General features: G+C 45.2%; 1 protein-coding gene, 1 long non-coding RNA gene and 1 pseudogene across 3 annotated transcripts in view; all 3 read left to right on the top strand.

The window, feature by feature from the left end:
* LOC111646687 (segment polarity protein dishevelled homolog DVL-2-like) overlaps positions 1-2430 on the top strand; it is a gene marked incomplete at its 5' end in the record, with an annotated part of 8381 nt that extends 5951 nt beyond the window's left edge. The window contains 2 exons of the mRNA XM_087171073.1: positions 1138-1350; positions 1535-2430. Coding sequence (XP_087027199.1) covers positions 1138-1350; positions 1535-1836 — 515 coding nt within the window. The remainder of the gene's footprint in view (positions 1-1137; positions 1351-1534) is intronic.
* A 40-nt stretch (positions 2431-2470) lies between these two features.
* LOC147817315 (uncharacterized) lies at positions 2471-5045 on the top strand. Its single transcript, XR_015436472.1, has 2 exons — positions 2471-3647; positions 4121-5045. It is a non-coding gene; the product is annotated as an uncharacterized LOC147817315 (long non-coding RNA).
* A 2345-nt stretch (positions 5046-7390) lies between these two features.
* LOC111646692 (AP-2 complex subunit mu-B-like) lies at positions 7391-17487 on the top strand (annotated as a pseudogene). The gene is made up of 6 exons (XR_015436471.1): positions 7391-7508; positions 9595-9859; positions 14185-14286; positions 14623-14758; positions 16142-16286; positions 17196-17487. The product of XR_015436471.1 is annotated as an AP-2 complex subunit mu-B-like (transcript).
* The last annotated feature ends 389 nt before the right edge of the window (positions 17488-17876 follow it).

Here is a 17876-nt window from a genome sequence, read left to right as displayed (position 1 = left end):
TCTTTCAACTCACTCTGACGGACTCCTGGGATTTTTCTCCATTAATTAAATTAGATTAGATAAACAGATGATAATTAGTCCTAAAATGTTAATTCTAATTTTTGTGATGTTATTCAGTTATATTAATGTGGTTATATAGTAATATTATTAGTAAAACAGCATTTTTCTCAATAATACATCGTCTCTGAGCTTAACTAAAAGTAACCACATACTGTATAAATGTTCTATGTATGTATATATATATATATATATGCACTGTATGTATATATATATATATTTGTAAATTCATAGGTCCTCGCAGAGGTGAGGTCGTCACAGAGGTCGTCTGTGACCTGCTGCAGCTCACACTGTGTGTCTGTAAACACTGAGTTTGTCTTTGATAAGGATCAATAAGAGAAATATTTGATTCTGTTTCATCCCGTGGCACCAGAAACCTTCTGTTCTTATTAATTTATCAACATCCTATCATTACAGTCTACTGGTGTTTCTGCTGTGACTGTCCACTTCACATGTAGCCTCTACTTGCTCCTGTAATTACAGGACAAATTTCTTTCATGCTCAGTCCCAGATGTTTGTATTTTATAATCTGGATCAGTTTCCTCTCAGATGGACAAAGTGGACAAGGTCTGGTATAACTAGTCTGGTTCCTGTTACATCAACAGTCCACAACAGTCTGCAACAATAGCGGTCTGGTGGTCTAGTCTGTGTGAATAGGGTGGTGTGGACTACAGTCAGGTTTCAGTGGTGGACAGGTGGAGGTCAGGTGACATGGCCCACATGAGTTCAGCCCTCTGATTAATCTTCTTCATGAGGTTTTATTTATCTGCTGTTTACATTCATTTAAATTTAATGTCCCCTGTTAACATTTCACATTTGAGTTCTCAGTGTAGGTCCAGGTCTAGTCCTCAGGGTCTGACTGGAGTACTGAGTTACAGCAGCTGTGTGCAGTGTGGAGGTAGAATTCACACCTTCCAAGTGAAAGTATTCATGCAACAGGAACACTCCATTACTTTGTGTAGTTAGAGCATCACAGTAAAAAAAACTTCCAGTAGTTAGAGTGTCACAGTAAAAGTATTTCCTGTAGTTAGAGGATCACCTGCAACCTGTCCCAGTAATTTGGTTCCTCCTGTCTGTCAGATCTGGGTGTGATGTCTCTGCTGGATCACGAAGGAGGCTCCAGTCAAGGAGGAGGAGGACCAGACAGTGACCCGTTGGCTCCGGCTTCAGGTGCTCAGTGGCCCCCAGCCTTCCCCTATCAGTACCCCGTCCCTCACCCCTACAGCTCTCCCCACCCCCTCCACAAGCTGCCAGCCTGGGTAGGAGGAGGAGAAGGAAGTCAGCAAAGTGAAGGTGACAGAACTGTTTCCTGTTTGCTTTATATATGTGTATATATATACAGTATATATATACTGTATATATATATATATGTTTATGTAGGATTCTGAAATCTGATGTGTACCAGATGTTTAAAGAATAGACTTGTAATATTTCCTGTAGCCTTGAACTAACATCATGTGTTAATGTGTCTAAACAGGAAGTCACAGCAGTGGCTCAAACTGCAGTGACAGTCCGAAGGAGGAAGGAGGAGGGAGCCAATCAGAGCCCACCAAACAACCGGGGACAGAGTCCCCTTGCGACAACAGCAACCAGCAACCCCCGACCTCCATCTCTGGTCTCCAGGGTAATAATGACTCAAAGGACCCCCCACTTGCTCCCTCGCCATCTCCAGGTCAGCGTCAAGACCTTTCCTCCGTCCCCCCTGAAATCTCTGCCTCTAGACAGTCCTTCCACCTGGCCATGGGAAACCCCAGTGATTTCTTTGTGGATGTCATGTGACCCTCAAGGTTGTGACAATGTCATGTCAGGTGATGTCAGGGTGTGATGTAGACCTGGAAACAGGATCTGCTGATGGTGAATCCAGGACTGAGGAGACTGTGAGAGGAAAGGAAGAAGACAGACATGGAGGAAGACTTAGATTTGATTCTGAGTGTCTGAACTGATTCAGGAAAGTTTCTTTTTCATGTCAGTAGAAACTGAAACATCAGAGGTTGATTTAGTTGTGTAAATCCACTGTGAACAACCTCACCAGTGCTTGAACCTGGTGTTCATGACGCACCAGTAACACACCTCCGAATGGGGTCAGACCTCCTGGTCCCCCCACTCCACGTCCCTCCATCAGTCCCTATGTGAGTGTTGACATTGCTCAGCAGAAACTAGACTCCAGGTGGCGCTCTCCTCAGGACCACATCCAGAGACTCTGAGGCCGGATACAACAGGTAGAACCTTCCTCCCAGCAACATGTGGTCGTGTCTGGGGGCGGGGTCTGACAGGTTTTATCTAATCCCTTATCAGATCTTTTTTTATTTCATTCAGTATCAAACCTGAACCCTGGAGGTTGGTCTCTGCTTGGTGACGGTCATTAACCCTGTCACTGGGGGGTGGGGGTGGGGTAGGGGACGGGGGTGCTGCAGCTGCAGGAGCTTTACAAGTTAAAGCAAAAACAACACACTAATAATATTAATTTATCATTCAGCCAATATCAACCCAAATCACTGATGTTTTGGACTCGTTTCAAGTTAATAACACAACAGGGACTCCTGCTCCCCCGTGGTCCTGACTACCCTCCACACTGTGCAACATGTCATTAGAGGCTGTCGGCCATGTTTAGTTCTTTTAAGAGCTGTGTCATTGATTTTGCATGTCTGGACACATCCACAGTTTCTTTTTTGCAGACGTCTTCTAGTGTGATCTAAGATTCAGGAAGGCAGAGATGAATAAATCCAGGTGTTTTACCAACTTAGAAATGGATCTATAATAGAAGCAGGTATGAAAATCCATTTCTAGTCAGGAGAGGAAAACTGTCCGAGCATCCTCACACCTGTCTTTCACCAGGGAGGGACTTCAGAAAAGGAGTCCAGACTCTCTCCAGGGGTTTGGTTTTAGACCCAGAGCGGTGCATAGAGTATAAAACTAGTCCTACTCCTAAAGCTGAGACTCATTTCCTACCAGAGACGTGAGTCCATGTCTGTAAAACTAGTTTCTGCAGCCAGGATCCAGGACACCCGCAACATGCTGAGGTCTGCACACCTGCTTTTCACCTCCATCCCTCCCTGTGTAGAGTGCTGATCAGGTTTGTGGTGTAATCATCAGGTCTCTTGGGTGAAGACAGTTTTCCATGTTGTTGCTTCCAGCAGAGCATTCTGCTCTGGGTTCTGGTCAGAGGGTTATTAGTGCCTGTTTTGATGGTACTCTGAGAAACCAGTGGTGAAGTCTTTCCAGAAGTCTCTTGAATCAACAGACAGGTATCAGGAGGCCAGAGGGACTGCAGCCTCTGTGGTCAATGAAGCAAAACCTGGGGTTCAGGAGGAATTTGGGGGACCATGGAAAGGGATCTTTTGATGCCTCAAAGACAGACAGTGCAGAAAATCTTGGCAGTTTTAGTTCGGGCAGGTTTCAGTGAAGGAAAGAACTGGTGACGTTGAGTGGAAGTAGTGTTGTAGTGGGTGAAGGAACAGTTTTGAGTAAACTGAGTTTCCTAGACCCAGCTGACACAGTCACCATAGTGAGGGCAGAGCTGGAAGACTCAGGAAACCTGAGTCCCTGTCAGAGGTCACTGAGGCGGGTAAAAAGCTGCACAGCTGCACCACGTACCATGGCTGGATGAGGTTCAACTCTGAAGGTTCTGGATGGCGGTCTTGTTGACTGGCAGACCAGGGTGGTGGTTCTCTGTGTTAAAAAGGAGGACTGAAGGTAGTGCTCCAGTTATGGGTGTATCACACTGCTCAGCCCCCTTAGCTGATGTCATGATGCTAGAGAGACTCCATCTGATGGTTGAACCTCAAATCCAGGAGGAGCAGTGTAGGGGTGGTGGGGGTTTGTCCACTCAATCTGGATGTGTTTTCTGGACCTGGAGAAGTTGGTATTTTGGGAATATAGGGTGCGATGGCTGCTGTGCCAAGTTGTGTCTGGATTCTCAAAAGGGAGTCAAACACATCCCCAGTCAAGGTTTGCCTTGTTTGTAATACCGCTTGTGATTTTCATGGACATTCATTCATTCATTTTCAAGGTCTCAGGACTGATGTTGCTCCGCTGGTTTCATCAGACCTTGATCTCCGGTGAGGGACGATCTGCAGCTGAGTGTGAAGCAGAGGGACTGAGGGGTTAGCACCTCCAGGTCTGAGGCCTTGGTCACTCTGGTAGAACAAGTCACTGCCCCAAGTTAAAGAAATCCAGTGTCTTGGAGTCTTTGCAGACTGTTTCCTAATCTTGAAGCTCTCGATTCACTGGTTGATCCAAATTACAAACTACACCTCATGAGGTTAGGGTATTGACCAAAATAATGAGACTGGAGACAACCAACCAAAATGAGGTTTCTCCACAGGGTGACTGTCCTAACCCTCAGAGACAGGGTGAGGACCTTGGACATCTGGAAGAAGGTTGGAGGAGAACCACTGATCCTTCATGTTAGGAGGAGTCAGTTTAGGTTGGGTGGACGTCTGATCGGGATGTTTCCCTTTAGAAGGCTTTTTGGGTATCTCAAACTGGTAGAAGATCCCAGGCTAGACCTGAGAGCTGACATATCCGGTCCTGGTAATGTCTTGAAATCCCCCAAGACAAGCTGAAGGACACCTGGACTACCTTACATAGGGTGCTGACCTGAACCCAGATTCAGACAATCGTCAAAAAAACTGATGGATGGGCTTTCACTGAAACGAGGTGGAACATGATTATTGGTTGTTCTGGGAGTTTAAGACCAGTTTGAACAGTCGCTGCTGTACCCAGCAGGTTTCAGGTCTCAGTGAAGCCAAAAACCTCTGTACCTCATTTCCACTGACTTCACTGTTTATTTATTCTGTGTAGCACCTAATGTTCTAATATCCTGAGCACATCTTACCCACAGAGCACACATTCAATAATGTATATGAATATATTTATTATTATTTATGAGATGTTTGCCCGTGATGGATAAACAGATTGTTTTTGTTTTGTCTCTGCTGTCTTCACTCTGAAACTTGAGGAAAACAATTAAAAAATGTCAACGAACATTTGGTGTTGAGTTTGTTTTATTAATATTTTCAGACAAAAGCTCAGAGAAAATATATTCTGTATAAACATGTTACAGGACAAACATAAACATTTATATCAAATCTGTTGAACAGCTCTGTCCTGTCAGACAATCACGTTCTTGTTTTTGCAGGTGTTTCATTTCATTTCATTTTTAAAGTTTAAATTCCTCACATGTTCCAGTAAAGACCAGACTCCTTTCCTCTCTGCACAGTGTGTACATGTGAGTCAAAGGCTCCAGGTTTCGTGTTGTCTCTGATTCGTTTAGGGATATGCAGCATAAAAGCAAAAAAAAGGTTTTAAAACTGCAAGACTGGGGCCACAGGATGGAGGACCTGCACCAGGGGCTTCTAGGGCTCCCTGAGGCAGTGGGTGGTTGTCCAGCCTTGGTCCCTGTGACTGACTTTATGAAGTAGATCTTTGTTTAATATTTATTGTCGAAAATGTCCTGCACCCCCACCCCCATCCCTCCCGCGCCTAAAACGGCCCTTTGCTGCATTTTCCCTAACACATTTCTCACACAGAGTCTGGAGGTTTTCAGGCCCCTGCAATTCTGGAGCCCCAGAGTTTCAGATATGTCCTTCAGGGTCCCACCTAGACTACACCCAACCCTGGAAACATGGATCATGGATCCTATGGGTGCTGTTTCCAGAGATCTTAGGCCTGCTGAGTGATGATCACTCCTAAGGAGGGAGGGACGCGTCCCAATCCACACACCCGCCACCTCGGTCTCAGCGCGCGGCTAGAGCAGAGACCACAGGCCCGGTTCCTGTTGGTGAGAGGACCACACCAAGACTTCGGTATTGACCTGGTAAAAATAAGATCTGTACTGAGTTAAAATAGAGTCTGATCTAGCGGGAGGAGTCTGGGTGGAGGAGGGTGGTGGTTCTGAACGGGACGCAGCCGGACCGGGCTCCGTCAGCTGACAGTCTGCTCCGCCGCCGACATCTTGCCTCCGACCGGAGGAGGCTGGAGAGTCCGGTTTTCACGGTCAAATGTCCGGATGGAGGGACGACGGGGCCTGAGCGGCTCTGTGGGAGGTAGCCCGGGGACACGGTGGCCTCTCTGTGGACCGGGTCAGGACACGGAGACGGACAGATCCACTGATTGTCTCTTCGTCCGTCTGTCTGTCCGCACTGCAGCAGTGGCGCATGGACTGCGGGGGAGTCGTCACCGTCTCCGCTGCGGTAACGTTAGCAGGTGTTGCTAGTGTGATGCCTTTCAGTTATTTATTGATAATCAATACCAGCGCTTTCTGAGTAAGTCGTGATTTATTGTCAGTTCTGAGTTAGTAGGAGCCGCCATTTAATTCGACACACACAGACAACAACTGTGTTGAATGATACTGGAGCTGTTTGTCTTTTTAATCACCGTTTATCGATAAACAACGTTATCTTCAGCTACATCTTAACGTCAGTGACTGGGCGGCAACTCCAGCCAGTGTGTCAGCGGGAGTCGATCCGAACGTTAAAGGTGACATATTACCGTAATACAGGCCGCATTTCGGTTTTTCCTGAATGCCGAACGTACCGTAAGAGTCCACTGTCACCGACTGCCAACATGACCAGATATAGTATGAGTGCAGATGTGTCAAATTAAATGTCAGATTTTTAAATGGAGTTCGGATTGTGCTCCGTCGAACAGACCGTGCAGGGACCTGCGAGCTACCTACGTCACCACCGTGAAGAGTAACGTTACTTTATATTTATTATCTGTTGACTGTGGTTAATTTTTATCGACTGGGACACAGAAGGACCAGCCAAGCTAACATGCTAACTAGCAGCTGCAATGTTAAAGGGACCGATTAGTAGAAGTGGACGCTGTTAATTGAACACAAACACAACACAGCTACTTTATTTTTTATATAATCTCACATATAAACACGGTCTGTAGACGACCAAGGAAAAAATGGTTTAACAGAAACATATGTAAATTAAAAGGTCACAATTCTGACTCATTTCATAATAAGCTTCAGTTTGTAAATCTCATTATTTTGACTGACATTATTATAATATATATTTATGGCTGAAATTCGTACCTGTGTATAAATCTGAGGATGAAGAGTTGATTCAAGATTTAATGTTTCTCTGTGTTTAATGTAATGTAAGTAAAAGTCTTAGAAAAGCATCTTTTTATGAAGTGTTTTCTCTGTGTTTACTGTCTCAGTGATAAAGAAAATGTTAAACAGACGTAATGAGTAATGACAGAAATATTGGTAATTGGAAGCTGACATGATGTATGATCAGTCACTGTTTGTTGCCCCCCTCACCAGCAGATCCACAGTAAACTCCTCTGTAGTAATAACCCTCCTCCTCTGTGTAGTGACTCTTCGTCATGATCCTTTTCTGAGTGACTGATGCTGTCGGCCATGATTGGAGGACTCTTCATCTACAACCATAAAGGGGAGGTGTTGATCTCCAGGGTGTGTACCGTGACGACATCGGGTGAGTCCTGACGTTTACTGCTGAAGTGCCCATGAGCCAGACATTAAACTCATCCACAGTTTTTGCTATTGCTACATAGCTAATGTTAGCAGAAATGTGAGTTCAGCATCACATTCAGCCCTTTACGCACCAACAGCTGTCTCTAGCGGTAGAAACAAACACCAATATTAACTCTTGTCTCTATCACGTCTTTTCTTCTAGTGAAGTTAGCATGCTAACCAACTAGTTTTCTGATACTGAGTCACTGTAGCCCCCAGTCTGTCCAGAAGAAGTAGCTGCTCAGAGGACGTAGTATAACCTCTTGTGTTGTGAACATAAACACCATCTCCGTCAGGAAACCACGTTCAGCAGCAGAGAAAAATCACAAACAGATCCTTCACATGCGTCTGTGTGCAGCTTGAATTATAATTACAAGTAAGACACAAAAAAAGATAATAATAACAATATTAGTGATTTATAATTGAATAATAATGATTAGTTAATAATAATTAAAAGTCAAACACAAACAATAAACATTGTTCCTGATGTGAGTCTCAGTCAAACATATAAGATCTGCTCACAGCACAGTCACAGAGTCAGACTGAATATTTCATCTACATAAGACTGAGCATTAATCTGCGGAGCCGTTTGAAAAGCTACAGGTTTGTCTCTGTATTGACACACAGGACACAGGTCTGTGCTTCAGTGTTAGGTGGTGATTCATCAGACAGACATATGTGACTTATTGTCTCTTCATTTGGACTCAGTGTCTCTGACATCAGAGTTTTCGTCACTTTGTTTCTTGTCTTGACAGAAATGATTTTCACTTATGTTCCAGAGCTGGTTACAGCTGGGTCATTAACTCAGTGTGTGACAGATGGATTTTTTATTGTATTATTGCTTCACCAGTTTCTGTCAGCTGATAGTTGGTGATAGACCGTGAAACATTGATCAAATGATAGTAACCTAACACAACAGATATTAGTTGTGTTGATTTGCAGTGAAGATTCATCAGTGAACAGCTGATTTAGATGTTGTATATATACCTGGACTGACCACAGTCAGCAGCTTCAGACAGAGGTTCGGTGTTTGCACCTCTCTCTGTAGCAGCAAAGCTGAGTACTAAATGTGCTGCAGCCTCAGTCTTCCTGTCGCTGCGATGCAGGATGCCTGTTGCTAGGCAACAGCAGCAGCATAGAGAAACCTTATAGTGATGAGATCATAGCAGTCTGCACTGATAACATGGCTGCTGATGGAAGGAGCTGCGACTGGATTTTTACGACAGACTGAGACGTCTGTCTGCTTCTGACTGAAACATCCTAATCACAGAAGTCTGTCAAAACAGACCATCAGTGAGGCATGGTGTTGCTATGGACACGCTCTGGACTACAGATCATGTCCTACACATGTGAGGGAACATGTGTGTTTGGTTTATATTTATCTGTCAGTCAAAATAAAATTATGAAGTGATGGTCACAACATCTGTCAACAATCATAGTATAAAAAAATTTTCAGTCTACAACACAAACAAGTGCAAAGACAACATTTTATACATCATGTGGAATATTATTCCTGCATGCTGAAGTTCTAACACACACACACACACACACACACACACACACACACACACACACACACACACACACATCTGTTCTGACTGCTGTTTGTTTGTGGCTGTTGTTTCATGTCTGTAAGGGTCTCTCTGATGAATTCATCATCATCATTGTCATCATACAGAGAGAGGAGAGAACAGAGAGAATAAAAACAATTTTAAACAATTAGAAAATGAATTCAGTGTCAAATCTTGGGACAGTGAGGAGGACCATCAGGCTCCAGAAAAAGTCAGTAAGTGGACCTTGAGTCGAGATAGTCACATGAAGAATGTTATTTGTTGATCTGATCCAGGATGAAAAAAAAACTTGAAACCACAAGGTTTGAATCTGCTGATGTTTCAAATGATGAAGGTTTTGGTGAAACCCTTGACATGTGATGTGGTTATAGGACAGACCTGAACCATCATACCAGGTTCTAATCCTCTGTCAGAACCGTGGTCAGTCTCCAGAAGCCTCTGCTTCACTGTAATCTTCTCCCTCGTCTCTCTGTCCAGGAGAAATGTTGCGGACGTGTTTCATGTTAATGTTATCCAGACTGGCAGAAGGTCCGCTCTCCGGTCACCAACATCGCTCAGACCAGCTTCTTCCACATCGAGCGCTCCAACATCTCGCTGGCAGCCGTCACCAAGCTGAAAGTCAACGTCGCCATGCTGTTCGAATTCCTCTACAAGATGAGTGACGTGATGATGGCATACTTCAGTAAAATCACTGAAGTGAACGTCAAGAACAACTTGGACCTGATCTACGAGCTGCTGGACGGTAAACAGTGTTTGTCGTAACTTGTACCTTGAAAAAGAAGCATGCGACATGTACTGTCATTCAGTCGGCTTTACGTTAAAGTTGCACGATTAATACATTCACATACGTACTTAAGCATCCAACATGCTGCAGGGCAGAGGGCTAACCTGGCTCACACATACACACCTGAGCCCGAGGCACTGGAGGTACTCTTCCTCATTCCTTGAAAACTCATGAACACGTCGATTCTGTATCAACAGTGTTCCCTAGCGGGTGCATAGCTACTTTACCTGTACGCTCACCACATTAACACATTTTAATTCTGTCCCATTACAAACCCCCTCCCATTTTAAATGCCTCCCTATGTAAATTAACTCAAAATAATAACAGTGGTGACTTAGCCTGCACACTCAACATTAAACTTAAAAGAGCATCAACAGTTTGCTAATGCAACATGTGAACAACAAGGCACATTCCCCCAGTCCGTCTAAAAACAGCTGTCCAATCCAGTCTGTCTGGAGGTTTGGGGTGAACTGTGACCTGCACAGTGGTGACTCAGGAGACACCACAGGTGAGGGTGGTTTGGGAGAGGCCAGTCTTGGGGGCATGAGTGGGGTTTGCGTGTTAGGGGGTCCCACCATATCAGGGGGCACCAACAACTCTCCCTGTGGTTCTCTCTCTGGCACTGTCGCTGGTGGACACTGTCCCACAGTGGACTGTCTCGCCAGGGGCCACTCCGGGGAGCTGTCCAACTCTGAGCCTGTTTCGTGACCCAGGCGTACATGATCGTGTTTCCTTGCGGAACACATGTTCATCCTTCAGCTTAACAACTTATGAGCCCGGGCCGCTCTGTCTCAGGATAACCCCAGCAGCCGTGGCTGGGTACTGTTACTGCTGAAGTTTCTCACAGACATGGTCATCAGGTTTTAACTGTATCTCCCGTGCATGATGATCATGTCCCTTTTCTGCTTTTCTTGCTTCCTTTCCACTTGTGCCTTTATGTCTGGGCGCAGGAGATCCAGCCTTGACTTGGCTCATCAGCATCTCAGCTGTGGTGCATGCAGTCGTCGTCTGTGGCGTGAGGCGATATTTGAACAAGAAACGTGAAAGCCTCATGCTCATGGAATCTCCTGTCATCCGCTTCAAGCTGTCCTTCACAGTCTGCACAGCCCCCTCTGCCAAACCATTTGAGGCTGGGTGGAAAGGGGCCATCCAGATATGATGAATGTCATTCTGCTGCATGAACGCACCGAACAGCTCACTTGTGAACGTTGAGTCTTTATCTGGGACCAGACTGTCGGGCAATCCATGGACTGCAAACACCTGTCTGAGCTTGTCTATGGTTGAGGGAGCTGTGATGTTGCTCATGCCTCTATGCATTTGTAATGTGCATCTACTAATATCAGCAACATTTGTCCCATAAAGGGGCCAGCAAAGTCAAAGTGCCACCTAGACCAGGGGCAGTCTGGCCACTCCCATGGATGCAAGGGGGCTGGTGGTGACATGTTCTGAATAGTCTGGCACTGTGTGCATGACTTTACTTTGTTCTCTAGATCCTGATCCATATTTGGCCACCAGACATAGGACCTTGCCAAGCTTTTCATCCTAGACACCCCTGGATGTGTCTCATGTATTTCCTCCACAATCTGTCTACATCCAGGGTGAGGTACGTCAACCCTCAACCCCCAGAAAATGCATCCATCCTGCAGACTCAGTTCTGTTTTACGTTTACCATATGGCTGCAACTCCTCCCCTTCCACAACACTTGACTAGCCCTGTAAAGGAAGCATTTTGACTCGGGAGAGGATCGGGTCCTTCTCTGTCCGCTGCTTGATCTGGCTCACTTTTACAGGAGTTTCTGCCATAGAGGTTAAAGTGCCTCACTGCAAATACAACTGCCAGACCTTTCTTGTCTAACTAAGAGTAACCCTTCTCCGCTGCAGACAGGGTCCTTGAAGCAAAACTAATGGGTTTCTCTGCACCGTCCTCCATCACATGCGAGAGTACTGCTCCAACCCCATAGGGAGAGGCGTCACATGACAGAGTGATATCTTTGGTAGGGTCAAAGTGAACCAGCAGCTTTGCTGAGTGGAGGAGGTCTTTAACCTCCTTAAAAGCTGTCTCCTGCTCCACACCCCATTTCCACTTAGTGTCATTGCGAAGCGGCTTGTACAGTGGGGCCAAAACTTTTGAGAGATCAGGAAGAAACTTGGCATAATAATTGACCATGCCTGTGCCCCAGGTAGGTCACGCTTGGAGCCATGAACACACACTTACCACACTTCAGTCGCAGCCCCACCTGAGAGCCTCCTGGGCACCTGTTCCAGGTTAGCCGAATACTCCGCCTCCATCACCCTTGTGACCAAAATCTCATCCAGATACACAGCCACACGTGAACTCCCCCGCAACAAAGTGTCCATCGTTCTTTGGAAAATGGCAGGGCTCGATGACACCCCAAAAACCAGCTGGTGGTATTTTAAAAGGCCCTTATGAGTGTTGATGGTAACGTACTTCTTTGAATCCTTATCAAAGAGCAGTTATTGGTAGGCATGGTTCATGTCAAGTTTTGTGAAATGCTTCCCCCCTGCGAGGGTCAGAAATAGGTCCTCCACCGTGGCAACGGGTACTCTGCCATCTTGGAGACTTGGTTCACCGTCAGTTTATAATGCCCACAAATCCTTGCCATCTTGTCCTCCTTTAACACGGGGACAATGGGAACTGCCCACCTTGAAAACTGGACTGGCTCAACAATGCCCAGTCGCTGCAGACATTCCAGCTCCTCCTCCACTTTGCCTTTCATACTTTAAAAACCTTGGGGTAGCCTTGGGGTCAACATGCAGTTTCACTGTAGCCCCCTTATGTCATGTCAGTATACTTTATTTCATGCCAGTTTAGTCTGAACTCGCGGAGCCAACAGACCAGGTCCACAGCCCTTAGCTATCAGCAGCATGACTCTTGCTCCCTGATCTTCAGCTCCAATGTCCACATAGAGCACTAACAAATGAGGATTTGGCTGCCCTGTATAAGTCCTCAGTTTAAGTTTTGATGAGCAAATGGGAGGCAGGTCAGACCCCCACGTCTGCTTGTAGGTCTCCTCACTGATGACAGATGCTGTAGTTCCTGAATCGATCCCAAACTCAATGTCTTGTCCTGTGACTGTGGCATAATCAGGCTCTGGGGGGGTTCTCATCAGCCCCATCTTCCTCTACCTCAAGCCCCAAACATATTGTAGGCACGCACCGCGTCTTCGCCATCATCCTTGAGGTGGTATGTAGCAGCCAGTTGGGCTTTCCCCTGTATAGGTTTGCTTTTTTCCTTCGAGCTCGTACACTTTTTAGCCAAATGTCCCTTTTTATTACATGCGTGACAGACAGTGTCTTTGAATTTACAGTCATTTACATAGTGTATTCCCCCACACCGAATACATTCCACCTGCTTTGTTCCTTTAACAGTCTCTTTACCTGACTTTCTCCTGACCTGGTGCACCTGTGCCATCTTGAAAGTCAAAGGTAGGGCTTCTCAGATCAGGCGGCGTTGTATGGCATCAGCATTTACCTATCACGGGGCCTATCAATCCAATACTGCCCCTGAGTCACAATGCTCTGAAAGCTGCCGAAGCTCAGCTACAGAGTTGGCTACACACTGGCCTGGCTTCCTAAAATGGCTATGAAATTTAAACTGTTGGACTATCACTGAAGGCTTGGGGTTGTGGTGGTTACCCACAAGCCGGACCAGTTCATCATATGGGGTCTCCCCCAGTTTTCCTTATGAGTTTATAAGTTTTCGCCCCACACACACTCAGGAGAATAGAGCGCTTCTTAGCCTCTTCAGTAATCCCAATAGCGAGGAAAAAGTGTCCCAACCTTTCCTCATACTCCTTCCGGTCCTCATTCCCCTCCACAAATTCACAGATAGTCCCGAATGTAGCCATCTGTACACAAAGCCTCCCGTCCTCGTGAAGCTCCTCTGCAGCGTCACTGTCGTCTATAGCCAGCACACTGTGGCCTAGCTATGCTAACAACACAAGCTCACCTCGTTGCCAAAAATATGTGGTAACTCAATTCAGGAGTGTTCATTAACAGGGTCAGGGCGGGGATGTGTCTGTATCTTCGCCTGTTCTCCTGAACTCCCAAGAGGACACATTTGAACGCTGCTGCTGTTCTGCTGCTCTGCTGTTTTTTTAGGTTTTGATTTTTGTAAGCGTTGGATGAGAAAATCAGAACCTAAAGAAAATACAGTGCAGACAGGAGCCATCAGAGCCCAGGACTCCGAGCTTCAGATCTGGACTGAGATGGTCCTGTTAGTCTGTTTGTCCGTGTGTCCTCATGGTCTCTGTGTCCCTGCAGAGATTCTGGACTTTGGTTATCCTCAGAACTCGGGAGACAGGAGCTCTGAAAACCTTCATCACTCAGCAGGGCATCAAGAGCCAGGTAGGACTCACTGAGCAGGTATGACCGTCATAACCTTCTGGTTCCAGCAGCACATGTTAAACTATGAACCTGATTATTCATTAACACAGACAGAGAACACACAGCTGTGATTTTCAGTAGAATAATTACAGACGATGAAGATGAAGAGTCAAATAAACTAAAGTCAGACAGTAACACCTGAATACTTAGACACCTGTGAAACATAAAAGTATACCTCTCTCCTGGTCCCTCTCTCCTGGTCCCTCTCTCCTGGTCCCCCTCACACACTGCACACAACCGCACACACTGCACACTACCGCACACACTACATACAACCACACACACTGCACAACACCACAACTCTGACCCCTCCAGACCAGAGAGGAGCAGTCTCAGATCAGCAGTCAGGTGACATTTCAGATCGGCTGGAGGAGAGAGGGAGTCCAGTACAGGTGGAACAAGCTGTTTCTGGACCTGTTGGAGAGCGTCTACCTGCTCAAGTCTCCTCAGGGTAACATCATTGACATGCCTCAGTAATCTGATTACTCTGCTCTGTGACACCACTGTCTGTATACTCAGCCATCATCCCAGTAACTGGTGGAACCCAGTTTGGTTTATGGATTCAGTGGGCAGACTGGTCCTGGATCAGACTGTTTCCTCTGTTTCTGTCAGTTAAATAGAAAAGATCTGATGAGTGTGGAGGGTGTGAAGAAGTTTAAAGGCTCCTCTGACAGTGAGCCATTAACTTTAATAACTGAGTCATTAGTCAAATAATGTGATTACTTTGAGTATCTGATGAGTGACTGATAATAAACTCATACTACACTGACATTGTTACTGTGTGTAAAACAGTATGTAGATCAAAGTAATGAAGTTCAATGTTCTTCTTCTCTGATTTACAACCAGAGATATTAGAGGAGTTAGACCTCCCTGTAAATTCACATATGAATGTGTGTGTGTATGCTGCAGTATATTGACATATTGAACATTGACAGTGAGCTGCTTCATGTTCAGAGGTGCTGACTGGACAATAAGGTGTCTCACACTTGTTTTACACATATGTTTTATATATGTACACACACACACACACACACATATATATATGTATATATGTATATGTGTGTATGTGTGTAAAATAACAGGTTTGAGCTCAGACTTCATCAGGATGTTTTTACAGAACTTCTACAGCAGTGTCTCATCTTACCATTATTATTATTTATTAATATATCATATCTAAGGCCATGACAAATGATTATTCTCTGGATGAATGAGTTGTCTGTTATCAGCAGTTCCTCACGTCTGAGGAGCTAAAGACTAAAACTGCTGCTGATGACTGTTTTAGTGATCAATCCATTCATCTAAGGGATGAGTTTTCTTCCAGACACACTGGTGCCATCAGTCAATGTAGGATTAGTCCAGATTCTGGTCTAAACATCTTCTCAAACATTCAGCCAGTGTGAATCCTGAGACTTCATATTAAACAGCTCTTCCTGCACTTCCACATGAAGTAGTCAGTGATCACACTGTGCACCATGAAATCAATCATCACCAAATAACCCTGGTTAAACAACAACACACGTCAGGAGACAAACATCTGGAAACATCATGTTCCTACATGCTGAACAGGAGCTTTGATAAAGTAGTTAATAGACTCTTACTTGTTGACAGTATCACAGTTGTTCTCTATTTCTTATCAAAATAGTTGTTGATTGATTTCTGTTGATTGATCAAGAGGGTGACTTCGTCTAACAGTGTGTGTGTTCATGTGTGTGTGTTTATCTGTGTTTTTTTTCTGTTTATTTGTGTATGTTCATCTGTGTGTGTTTTCAAGTGTCTGTTCATATGTGTGTCTTTGTGTGTGTGTTTATCTGTGTATTTATGTGTGTGTATTCAGGTCAGGTGCTCAGCGCTCTCGTCTCAGGGCTGGTGCTGATGAAGCATTACCCGAGCAGGATGCCTGAATGTAAATTTGAGATGAATGACAAGATAGTCATGGACAGGCAGGGGAAAGGAGGAAGCTCTGAGGACACCGGCAAGAGGTCAGAGGTCACACAGCAACGTCACCTTCAGCTGTATCACCTGAGTCTAAACAGGTTTTCACTTTTAGTGGGCGGAGCAAGAGAGGAACAACATTTACTCCACGTTCAGTGCTTTGTCTCTTCACTGACATTTAATTATTAATGATCATTATCTTAATTATTCATTAAAAAATTATTTATTTATTAATTTTAGTCATCAGGCCTGAGTCAGGATTTAAATCAGCATTGTCTGAGAGCACTAAACACCTGATCTGAGCCTGTGAAAACTGCACTTTCCTTTGGTACTACATTTTTTCAACCGCTGTACTACCATATTCCTACAGACAAGCGCACCTACGGAGTGCACTGCATTATGCTGCTTTCTGATTCGCTCAGCTGACCTCTAGCTGCAGCGTAATAAAGTAATAAAGTGCTGCTTTAATGCAAAGAAAATGCATGTACATTCAATGCATATTGGATAATTTCAGTGGGCGTCTTTTAAAGGTGTCTTAACCCATTTATACCGGGTGCTGCGTAGCGCAACATTGAGTCTCCTGCCGGCTGCTGCGTAGTGCAGCATTGTTGATTTCTCGTCATTTTCATGACGCATGCAGCATATAAATATGTAAAATATGTATAAATATATCATGAAAATGACGAGGAATCAACAATGCTGCACTACGCAGCAGCCGGTATAAATGGGTTAAACACATTTTATCTGCTGGCCCTGCCCACAGCAGCTCTGCTAGTGTTTCCTGCTGCCTCACCTAACTGTCATCGCACTGATATAATATACTGCAGGTAACACAATGACAATGCATGACTACCTCATACAACCCCATGTCCAATAACCCAAACTATACCTTTAAAACTCACGGTGTATCAGCGATGGGCTAAGCCAGGCCGTCTGACTGTGTCATCTGTGTTCAGGTACCGAACCACCAAAGACATCATCCTTCCCCTTCAGAGTCGTCCCTCTGGTCTGAGAAGTGGGTCGGACAAAACTGAAGGTCAAGGTCGTCATCAAGTCCAACTTCAAGTCCTCACTGCTGGCTCAGAAGATGGAGGTACGACCAGCAACCTCGGAGGCTGGAAAAAGAAGCCAACACAGAGGAACCAACAGCTGTAGTTCCTCTGATGACCACTAGAGTCTCCATAGACTACCATGTTAAAATGTCCAATTTTACAGCAGAAATAAACATGTTTACAGCCTGGAACAAAAGCAGTTTTGGTCTCTATTGCTAATTCCTCTGTCATGACAACTGTTTATATAACTCACCTGTTTACATTTTATTTTAAGGCTTAAAGTTATGTAGAATTGAGGGTGTGGCCTCTTTGAGTGACAGGTGGGTGAGTGTATGCCTGCCCCAAGCCGGCATTCAGCTCGACACACGCCCCTCCTCTTTGACCATTTTTGGATTAGCTGGGCATTAGTGGTGGAGTCAAGTACTGCCAAGACGGCGACGATGGAGCAGCTTCATCTTTATTTACAGTCTACCCATAGACCCCTGTTTTTGTTTTAGCCACGCCTCTCTGCTGAATTCTGTCTTCCTCTACATCCTGTTCTAAGTCCAGTTTGGGATGTATCTTGCTGATCAGCGATTGATCTGC

The sequence above is a fragment of the Seriola lalandi genome, unplaced genomic scaffold (assembly GCF_002814215.2).
Source record: "Seriola lalandi dorsalis isolate HSWRI2012SDOR001 ecotype SW California unplaced genomic scaffold, Sedor1 jcf7180002054974, whole genome shotgun sequence".
Lineage (NCBI taxonomy): Eukaryota > Metazoa > Chordata > Actinopteri > Carangiformes > Carangidae > Seriola > Seriola lalandi.
The sequence above is the reverse complement of the archived record's forward strand: the minus strand, read 5'-3'. Positions and strand labels throughout refer to the sequence as shown.